Raw genomic sequence first — 11,962 nt, forward strand, 5'->3', positions numbered from 1 at the left:
TAGGTCGTGGGACAGCAGGACAGATCATCTTTCCCACACTAACACACTAACAGCTGATCTGAGAACAGATGTGGACTTGTCTTTCTCAGCACATCCAAGCCCTATTTTACAAAGGCCTACCAGCAGTTCCTACTTGTCTTCATTATAACCTAATGCAATCGCATTCCCAGCAGCCTTATCCGAATAGAGAACTTTACAAATGACACTTTCTTTTCAATATGACAATTTAAAGCAATACATTAAAGCATTTTTAAGAGGCTTCTTAATCAAATGTTGGTTAAGATTGGGTCACTTTGATTACAAACAGGTTATATGATATGGTAAAAAATTAGTATGACAGAAAAATTACCTTGACAGGATTTCCCATCAGTCCCTAGTTTACTGCCATCAGGACATCTGCAGTAATAGCTGCCAATGGTGTTACAGCACGAGCCTTCACAACCTCCATTGCTGTGCGCACACTCGTTTATATCTGCAGAGAGAGAGAGAGAGAGAGAGAGAGAAAGAAAGAGCGAGAGAGAGAGAGATCTTTTATCTATAAACAGGTAAAAGTAGGTAAAAGTTAAAAAAAGTGTGTGTGTTTGCATGACTGAAATTGATTGTGCAACATTATGATCTTTCTGTAAAGCCTCTGAAACCAAGGATGGGTCGGCAAATCAAAAAACCCAGGCCACACCCACACTTGGTTTCCAAGGCAACACAGCATCACAGCATCTCTCTATGGCGTCACATCCACAAATGCACACATTTCTCACACATTTTGCAATATGATGTAATTCATTGTCTTGATCTTTTGGTGTTATTTCTCTATAGACTGTTTCATCGGACGCACCTGTGGTCACGCGATTGCGCGTCTGGTCAGAACTTTACTTTTGGTTTTGTTTGTTTATTGGTCTGACAGTTACTAGACTGAACTCTTAAACAAATACCTCGTCAAAAATAACAAATTGTTTGGTTTCTTAGCTAATCTATGTGTTGTTTATTTTACTTGTTATATAAAAAACGACTTTAAAAGGACTTTGTTGTTATTTATTCTTAGCGGAGTTTACCGGAAGTTATGTGATGACCACGGAAGCCGCTTGTTTATGTTGTTACTGCTGAAACGGTCTATAAAAGCCTCTGAACCAGACAACAGACGACTCCGGACCAGAGTCGCACCGGATTTGCTGACTTTGTCCCGGATCCGGTGCAGATACGGCCCGGGGTCGTCTGCTGTCTGGGACTGTATGACACAGCACTGACCTTTAGCAAACATACCATAGTAATACAGAGTGCTGCCGACAGCATCATTCATGTTGAAATGCGAAGACAGATTTACAGATGAAGTTAAATGTTTAATGCTCTCTCTTTGGTTATCCCATTAGGGAGCCTTTGGCAAGATTTTACAGGGTTTTCGCCTCTGTTCCAAACAGGAAGACAAAATAATTCATTACTTTTTTTATTGAAACATGTTTTGTGGGTCACTCAGGAAAAAAATATGCTATAATTTGATTATAATGGAGTTATGGACAGACATGGATATGTTCGGTATTCCTGTAGCTCAGCTGGGAGAGCATTTGGTTAGCAGCGCAAAGGTTGTGCGTTTGATTAACACAACAAAACATACAGCATGAGTCGCTTTGGATAAAACCGTCTGTCAAATGCATAAATGTTTCCAAGCAAAACCTTCCGGTCCCTAAAGATACACAAACAGATGTAGATTTGTATTATGGACAGGACATATTTTATTTTCATTCAACGCTGAGCATGTACAGCATGGTCTTTCAGCAAATCTGTGCATTACCGCAAGAAACCGATCAAGATGCCTGATGTCTTTCAGCATAACATCTAAGCTGTGGCCTATGAAAAAAAACAGATGGGTTCAGCATTCACATTACGCATAGTTTACACTTCACAGTGCTTGCGGTGGCTAAAAGTGTGTGAAAGATCTGACTCAACTGAACAAGAACTTGATAAGAACTGACAAAGGCACTGAAATACAGTACGAACATATCTACTCCAGCATCTGGTTAGCTGGTTTAGGTCTCTCCACATCACACCTGGTAATGGTTGGCTTTGTCTTTTTCAGTCTTTTTAGATCTAAATCTGTGTTGCAACCAATGTTCGGTCATTAATCTTTTTCTGACTCTTACTGACAGGGAAGGGCTGAGAAGAGACAGAAAAACATCAAAGAAATAAATAAAGAGAACAAATACAAGGCAAAAATGTTGCATAATATTTAAAGAAATCGTTAAAAATTCTGTAACTTTTTGTTTAATGCTAACATTTACTATTTAGTGTAAATTTAGTGCTATTTAGTGCTTATATTAAAACTAGGCCCCCCCAGACAGCAAACGACTCCAGGCCGGATCCGCACCAGAGCTGCTGACTTTGGCGCGGGTCCGGTTCGTATCCGGCCTGGGGTCGTCTACTGTTTGGGTATAATCTGCCATAAAGATTTAACCCCTTCAGATTTTTTCCCGTGTTTAATCAGTGTGTCTTATTTTGATTGGTTGATTATCATTTTTATTCATTTGAAACACAAAACATTCTAGTGGACGCAGGGTCTTCAGGGGTTAAGATGACTTTTGTCCAGTTGAAAAAGAGAATGACAGTTTTTGTACGTATTTTATAAGTTGGCTAATTCATATTTTCATACAACCACATTCATATATTTTTGTCCGATTTGCTATCACCCCTGTGATGTTGGGGTTAGGGTGGGGTTTCATTATTGTTTTTATAATACTTGTAAGTTTTTGTCTGATTTCCTTTGTATTCATTTTTTATGAATTAGCCAACTAGTAAATATACAAATTCCTGAGAGATGAGGCTGTGGTTGCTTACTTTTCAAAACTATAAATATTTATATAATAATTTCTACTTTTCTGCAAAAAATTATATATGACTTCATTTGACGCATATGGCAAACAACCTAAAGCAATGAAGTACCTTGCACATAAAAAACAACCCTTAAGGGGTGCCTTTGTGCATTAAAAAGTGATGATATATGATGAGTTGGGAGTGAGAATGTGTTTAACAATGCACAAACAGATGTACAAAATCTGAAGGAATCCTGGTTGATACGATGTAAAGAAAATCTAATGACTGATGTCTTCCTTAAGATTTCAGTTTGGATACATTACATCTTGCTTGATGTATTTTACAGACCAATAATGGACAGAACCTTACATTTATTCTCCCTTGAACAGGAGGAATATTGTCAATAAGTTAGATCTTGTATGTAAAGTATGTCAAAAAGTTATATTTCTTACTGTAGCTCTTGGATTTTAAAGAGTCTCAAAGGAAAACCCAGGTATTTTCATACTCTTTCCCATTCGTTATACTTTCTATCCACATGTTAAACTCATCGGTTATCTCTCAGGATTATGAATTTTGCGAGGAAAAGCGGATGTGTCTCAGGAATATCTCCTGTCCTTTCACTGGAAGATCCTCCTTAATGATTTCGACAGAGCAGCCACAAAAGTTTCAAAACATTAAGCTTATTTATGTTACTATGGAATTATCAATAATATCTATAACCTCTAGAATTTATATTATTCACTTTGGGATGGATCTCTTTTAACAACGAATGATGATGAATGTGAGGGTGTCTACAACAGGTTAAATTTTTTTTAAATGGTTGGAACATTGTGTAAGGCAGCAATGCAAAGGTCATGGGTTCGATACCCAAGAAACACATACTGATAAAATGTATACTTTGAATGCACTATAAGTTGCTTCAGATGAAAGAATATCAAATGCATAAACGTAAATCGTTTCTAAAATTTTAAATACTTAATTTCTGTGGCACTAAAAGCACTAAACTAAATTGTACTCAAATGTCCACCGTTTTGTTTTTGTTTTTTTGTTTTTGGACGCATATTTTTATCAGATATTTTTCTATAAAGTTTCTCTGGTGTACCAGGTGTTTGCCGTGGATTCAGCATCTCAATATAATCATGTGTTACTAACAGTCAATGGTTTGCAGATGTTCTGAATGCAGGTTTATGGCCCTGTGGCAGTAACATTATCTGTTGCCCATCAGTGTTGAGGAAGCGGAACAGTGTTGGTGTATTTATACGCATATTTATAAATAAATAAATAAATATGTCTATCTTTCAGCATACATGGGCACGTGTTCACAGTTAAACACCATTTCACATGCAAATCCTGTGTGATATCCTACATACTGTAAACACACATTTCCAAATCAGGCCGCACATAACCAGAGAGGAACTCCAAAACATCTGGTGGCCATTTGTAGATTATTTACCCATTTCCGCAATTAACAGATGATTTGTATTCAGCTACCGACAGGTCTGTTTTAATATTCAATGAAATATTAAGTTACAAGTGTCTACTGCAGACACCATGAAGAGAATTCATTAGGATGAAAACATACACGTTACTGTATGTTGATAATCATTTAAAACTAACAGCATTTGAACATACATTAAATTGTAAACTGGGCTTTTCAGAGGACTCTACATTAGCAAGTTAACATGCTCCTGTATAGCTCAGAGGTAGAGAGCATTGAATTAGTATTGTGAAAGGTCATGGGTTTGAACCCACACAGGAAAAAATATTTATATATATATTTTTATCACAGGTCAAAACTTAAAATAGTAGATTGAATTGGCTTGCAAAACCGAATTGTTTTAAAGACGGGGTGCATGATCTCTGAAAGCCAATGTTGATATTTAAATTTACCTAAACAAACACGCCTCTACCTCAATAGAATCTGGACCTTATTTTGATAGACCCGCCCCACACATACACAACCCAGGCAACAAGGACGGTTAGTAGACACGCCCCTTACTGCTGATTGGCTACAAGTGTGTTTTGGTACTCAGCCTGACTCCCTTTTCCAAAGTGTTTTTCAAAAATCATGCACCCCACCTTTAACTTCATGCTGCATTTTTTTTTCGACAGTGCAAGAACTTTACCCCAAGAACTTTGATACTTCAAATGAAAGATTACTAAGAGGTCTCGTGAGCTATGAAAAAGCAACTACTGAGCCATATATTTTTCACCAACAACTCATATTTCATAGCACTGTCTGGTTGTATTGTGTTAAAAGCAACAGATCACTGTGGCATATAAACACACAGACAGTTCATGTTTGTCCACAGCGGGATACGGTTTCTCAATCTCCCAGCTGAGATCACCTGCTGAGTGGAGATGTTAAAATCCCTTTGGAGTTTACGCTGGACTAACATTTAAAGTGTTATTTTTGTGCTAGCGTATGTCAGACTCGCTCCTTCCTGAAGTTAATCTGAATAACAAGACGATCCAAGCCTGCTGTAGGTTGTGTCCTCTGTGTCTGGTACACTCTAAAAAAACAAACGGTGCTATATAGCACCAAAACAATTGCTTTGGATCGTAACGATAGAAGAACCATTTTAGTGCCATATAGCACCGGTGAAGAACCAGTGAAGCACCAGTGAAGCACCAGTGAAGCACCAGTGTAGAACCATATAGGGGCCATATAGCACCACATATGGTTCTACATAGCACTATATGGTTCTACACAGGTGCTTCACTGGTGCTTCACTGGTGCTTCACTGGTTCTTCACTGGTGCTATATGGCACTAAAAATGGTTCTTCTATCGTTACGATCCAAAGCAACTGTTTTGGTGCTATATAGCACCGTTTGTTTTTTAGAGTGTATAACTGCAGCTCTCACAGTAAATACTCTTGGGGACTCTTGAGGATTTTGCTGTGCAATAAACCTTTAACCCTATATACCAAATTTCCGTTTCCAAAGACCGTGCCTGGCAGAGCCTCCCGCAGAAGTTAAACGCCTTCGTTTAAATATGAGTTTTCGCCCCTAAACCAACACACAGAGCATTTCAGTATGGCTTTATGAACTAAATGGCATACTTTAAAACCGCCTGTAGTTTGGATGAGGACTTCAGTCGAGTGCAAATGCACATAAATGTGCTAGATTCATGTTTTTTTTTAATGAGATACTGGAACTAAAACGTTTATACAAAGAATAACTGACAATGTTGTGGAAGTCCGAAAGAGCTTTTAGCGCAATAATGTGTATGCTTGTACTAAAATGCAAAAAATGTCAGATTATTGAACGCCTCTATCTGGAGATATTCCTTACAAGAATGTTGGAGTCAGGACCCTCCATGGAGTTGTAACTCTTAACTGCAGTTTAGAGCAAACACTAGAATAGAGACAGGAAAGGAAATACTCACACACAGACACTGTGCACACACAATATGTCTGCTCAGCACATATTATAAATCTGGATGTTTGTAATGAAGAGTGAAGAGCTTGTCTCTGCACACATCAGGATGACAATGTTGCTTACAACCTCATAATGTTGGTCAAAAAAGCATCCTATTTAACTTTGTAAAAGACTTTTTGTGTTTTTGAAGTATCCTAGAAGGTATTCTGGGGTTACTAGTGGTCTAGACCAAATATGGGGGGGGGGGGGGGTTGACAATAACTTTGTCTCCTCCTGACATCACAAAAATGTCAGACATTACAAATCATCAAAACTTATGGAAGAAAAGTAAGCTTTCTCTGGCAAGGCGTGCTAAACATGAACATACATGTACACTGTAAGGGAAAATGTTTAAAAAGGTTCCCTTGCTGAGGTGGTACCCTTTATAAAGTATACATTTGCATCAACAGAGTTCAGATTAATACCTCAAATGTACATATTGGTAACAAATGTATACATCTGTACTTGAATGGTACATATTAGGACTTTTTTAAAGGGTACTGCACAAGTGACAGCTGGGACTATTTTTTCTGACAGTGTACAATATTATTGGGTTTACATGTGTCTGCAGAAGATGTGCACTTTTCATCCCTATGCTATTTAATCTTCTTATTTTCAATTTCACCCCGGGAACCAATTTTCTCTTTATCATTCCACAATTTTTACATCTACACATTTGGCAGATGTTTTAAAGGGACATTCCACTTTTTTGAAAATATGCTTATTTTCCTAGAGCTCCTCTAAAGTTAAACATTTGATTTTTACCTTTTCGGAATCCATTCTGCCTTTCTCCGGGATCTGGCGCTAGCACTTTTAGCATAGCTTAGCATAATCCATTGAATCAGATTAGACCATTAGCATTGCGCAAAAAAATAATCAAAGAGTTTCAACATTTTTCCTGTTTAAAACTTGAAGGAGGTGAAATGACATTACACAAACGCCAAAAATAGTCCCCTTAGTAACTTTCAATGGCAGGGGACTTTTTTTGGGGCATTGCGTAATATCATTGCACCTCGTGCAGCCATGTTACGGCAGCAAAGTCCTTGATTATTACGCCAGAATGAGAGTATAGTTTCTAACCATATCTGCCTAGAAAATCACAACTTTTAATTTTCTGTCGGTCTTCGTACACAATGTAACTACAGAAGAGTCAAGTTTTAAATAGGAAAAATATCAAAACTCTTTGGTTATTTATGTTTTAGTGCGATGCTAATGGCCTAAGATTCAATTGATTATGCTAAGCTATGCTAAAAGTGGTAGCGCCAGACCCGGAGATCAGCTGAATGGATTCCAAAACGGTAAGAATCAAATGTTCAACTCTAGGGGAGCTGGAAAATGACTATATATTTTCAAAAAAGTGGAGTGTCGCTTCAATCCAAAGCAATTTACAGTGCATTACAAGCGAAACATTTCTATCTATATGTTTGATCCCTGGGATTGAACCAATGACCTGTTGCACTGCTAATGCAATGCTATACAAAATGCAGAAACAATCTCTTTTGGCAGTCACTCGGTCTTTCAAGCTTACACGCGGGTCTCTAAACTTAATAGTTTTACCATTCCAGAAAGGAATTTTTTTCACAGTTATTTCCCCATCTTACTCTCATAATCTGCTCTCTGCATTACAGGCTACTGTAGAAATGTACAGTTTAGAAAGGCTAAGCGATCATTCTACATTACATTAAATAACTACACACAAAACTACATTACACTGTTAGAAAACAATTGAATAAAAAAAATTTCCCTAAGCTGTCCCTTGGGCATTACCCATTAAACATTGTGTAATATGAACCATTTAGGTACATATATGTGGTACAAATATGCATCTTTGAGGTATAATATGAACTCTTTTGGTGCAAATGTGTACTTTTTGATTTGGTAGCCTCCCAGTGACAGATAGGGACCATTTTATGACCATTTTTTATAACAGTATATAAACTTCTATACAGTGCGGGTAACCTTCACAAACACCTTGTCAAAACCTAACATCTACTCAAAACAAAGCAGCAGGGAAAAACAAGCGGAAATCTAACAAACCAAAGCGACGTTTGCCTGACAAAACACACACATATACACACACACACACAGGTGGTAGACAGAGGCTAAAAGGTGTGGGAAGAAAAACCCCAGGTCAACAAGCTTCAAACCTAGTTAATAAATCAAACCTCTATTCACATACAAACACACAGTTACACTTCTAAAGTCTCATAATCTAATAATGAGATTCGGAACATCAAAGTTTGATTTTACATTGATTTCAATCGTATTAAAAATATCATGGTTATATTTACAGTATGTAAAATGTTTTTATGTAAAAAACACAAAGAAAATGACTTTTCACAAAGTGGGTCACATTTGTTTGTTGCTTACCATACTGGCAACGTGTTCCCTCGAACCCTTCTGGACATTGACACATCTGCTCACCGAACTCAGAGCATTTCCCCCCATTAAAGCAGGTACCAGATAAACACAATCCTGTTAAAAGGTTATGGGTAAAAGAGCAAAGTAATATCATTCAAAATGTGTGCCAACACACCAAACAGAAACACATACATAAATATACATGTATGGTTATGATACTCACTGTGCAGACAGCCTCTCTCTTCCCCTCTCTGCACCCATCCTGGGCAGCACTTGTAGACAGTTTGCATCTGCATACTATAGACCTGCCTATACACTGTATAATAACCTGTCCTGAGAAAGACAGAGAAGACAACAATGCAATTAAGTGAAGGGCAATCTATTAAAAATGTCATGTTCAATAGAAATGGGGTACATTAGCGAAATCAGCATTTTTTTGTACAATTTGAAAATTACAGTCATAATTATTTATGAGCAATATTATGTCAGCAGATTGTAGCTTTTTATGTAGTTGTAAGGGAGGAGCCTAGACATAATTTCTGTCAATCATCATTACGAACGTAAATAAGCATTAGTCTCCATCTCTGCTATGGTGGGTTTGAATATCTTCAAAGATAGCAAGCCTATTACTATAAACTATTAGACTGAATAGGCAGGTGTAAGTGTAAGTGTATTTGTTTAATAAATTAAATATTTTGTGGGTTAAAACACTCTGAAGTCTATTTTCCTTAGCTTGTCAATGAACCCTAGGATTTCCAGAGTGTTTCCAGTTAGTGCACTTAGGTGAATGGAAACCATCTGCTAAATAGTAGAGCAGAACAGAGGCAAATTCAAAAGATCTTTCTATGACTAATTTTAATAATTGCTCAGAAGGACACAGTCTGGGGCATATTAGCCGAAAGTGAAAAGGTTTAAGGGATAATGTCTGTGTTATGTTCTAAATGGCAATAATGTAATAGTTACCTGCTCTTGTAACCCATGCACCAGCGTTGAGAAGGACAGCCTTGACGCCACACTTTCACCATACGTGTGAATGCCTGTACACATGGCTGCTTCAGACCAATCATAGACATCTCCTGCTCCTCACACACATTGGGCCTGAGAGACAATAGATTATTAACCATATTTATACACATGTGTAAGGTCATTCCAGTATATGCACACACACACACACACACACACACACACACACACACACACACACACACACACACACACACACACACACACACAGAGAGAGAGAGAGAGAGAGAGAGAGAGAGAGAGAGTGTGTTTTACCAATAAGGACCACCTAAAATGTCCGGTTTTGACGTTGCACTATATTTCTGAGGACATTTTCTAAGATTTATAGCCAAACCTACAGATACCAACACACCTATCCTTTAAAATCTATCTCAAGCTATTTTTTCTTATTATTTTCTAAAGATAAGTTTACCTATGAGCTGTCTGAAGTAAGAAATATCACTGAGGACATTTACATTAATAAATACTGTACATGGAGACTATACAGTAGAAAAATGTGTTATATGCAAATCCATCTAAGACAATCTGGCTCTTAAATTCTTCATTTTGTTCTCCTGACTGAGTGTGGACCATAGACTGTGGTGTGGACTCTGCCTGGGACTCATGTTCTCTCTCAGGTCGTTTCTTATGACCATCTGGGCTTAATACATTACATCCTGAGCTCATTAGAGATATACAGACATCAAACCTGCCGGTTCTGAGACACTGTAAAGGGGGAAGGGGGGTGCTCAATGACTACGGTCAAGCTATTTGACACGCTTGTCATATTTCTTTCCAATTCTTTTATGAAAGAGAATGCTCTTTGGCGACACATAGCGGGCAATTAAAACACCCGATAATCATTTAAACATCTGCGTCAATTCCAGTTACATTTTTTTGCATACCCAAACGTCTATGAGACAATATAATATATTGGATCAAATGCAATTTGTAGCATACTTACAGAACAACACGAGATAATCTTAGGATAATAAAGAAAGTTCATATAAACCTTTAATATGGACAGGCCAATGATTCGTGACAAAATCAATGACACTTTAACTGACATAAAACACTGATGATACGTTTACCAACATACTAATGGCTTACAAATGTCATATAAGTTATTTAAAAAAATCAGAATGTAAATATAAATGTAACATTTTTTATAAAAAAAATGTTTTAAGACATTTCTTATCATGAATCTGGCTACATAAATTATCTGTTTATTAAAGGCCATAATCAGTGTTTTATTGCTACTCTATTTCCTTTTTTAGTTGTATATATAAACCTAGACTAGGGGAACTGTATGTTTAAAATAAATATATTTTGTATATATTTACGATTTTTGTGGAACTAACTTTTGTGGCTTTTTAAAAATATGTTAAGCTAATATGGGAATAAAAATAACTCACATGTCCGGTTGTAGGTCCACTGATGATGCGTTGTACATAGACACGATGACACACCAGAGGAAAAGTGCCACGGAGCGCATCATGCATCCACAGACACGCAGCCCACGCTCTTCTGATGCCGGAGACGGTAATGATGTCCCACAGGTTTTAGGGGCCCACCATCTACTTTATAGGATCCGATCACTTCATCATTATGAGTATGTGGCTAAATGTTTTCTCTTCGTACACTTGAAGAATGAAGCATCCTAGTCGTGAGTTGGTATCCACTGCTTTGAGCTCACAGATTTGGACAGTCGATCAGCGCTCTTCCCCACATGCACACACAACACACACACACATACCGTTAGGGGCCACAAAAATGGAAACACGACCCCCAGCGTGTTTTGGCAAATATTTGTTTTACAAATATTATTTTGTTTTATGAATGCAATTGTGCTCGTTCAATACCAATAAGTTTCCCATAATAAAACAAAACAAAAAAAGTAATGTGTGTTAATATATAATTAATATAATTAATTAATTATAAAATTTAATGTACGTCAATAGGCACATTCTTAAAAAGTATGTGTTAATTTTTTTACACATTGTTTTGTGTTCTACTATTTAACACATTTTGTGTTGATTTTGTGTAAAAATAAATAAAAGGGACAACACATTAACTATGTGTTGTTTGAACAAAACCGTTTTAAGTGTGCAGACATACAATATATATTGATTCTATATTAATACATTAAATACAAATAATATAAATATCATCTTGCGGGCCGGATTGGAAACCTTTGCGTATGTTTGACAAACCTGATAAATAAACAACATTTATAAAGATTATCTTATTTTAAAAAACATATTCGCTATTTGCACTCTTAAAGACAACGGGAAAAACTATATGGAAACAATGTATTTCAAATTACTAATTACAGAAATCTACATAAACTTTCTTTCACCAAAAAAGAAAAGTAAAAAT

The 11,962-nt window shown here is 36.9% G+C and overlaps 1 protein-coding gene across 1 annotated transcript in view; it reads right to left on the reverse strand.

Annotated features, from left to right (window-relative positions):
* Positions 1-11,241, reverse strand: part of egfem1 (EGF-like and EMI domain containing 1) — a 47,512-nt gene extending 36,271 nt beyond the window's left edge. Inside the window, exons 1-5 of the mRNA XM_065280703.1 lie at positions 10,999-11,241; positions 9,545-9,679; positions 8,805-8,914; positions 8,591-8,695; positions 350-472 (exon numbers count right to left, since the gene is read on the reverse strand). Of these exons, the coding sequence (XP_065136775.1) occupies positions 350-472; positions 8,591-8,695; positions 8,805-8,914; positions 9,545-9,679; positions 10,999-11,081 (556 nt within the window). The 5' untranslated portion in view covers positions 11,082-11,241. The remainder of the gene's footprint in view (positions 1-349; positions 473-8,590; positions 8,696-8,804; positions 8,915-9,544; positions 9,680-10,998) is intronic.
* Between the last annotated feature and the right edge of the window lie 721 nt (positions 11,242-11,962).

Source organism: Paramisgurnus dabryanus, chromosome 8 (genome assembly GCF_030506205.2).
Source record: "Paramisgurnus dabryanus chromosome 8, PD_genome_1.1, whole genome shotgun sequence".
NCBI classification, from domain to species: Eukaryota; Metazoa; Chordata; class Actinopteri; order Cypriniformes; family Cobitidae; genus Paramisgurnus; species Paramisgurnus dabryanus.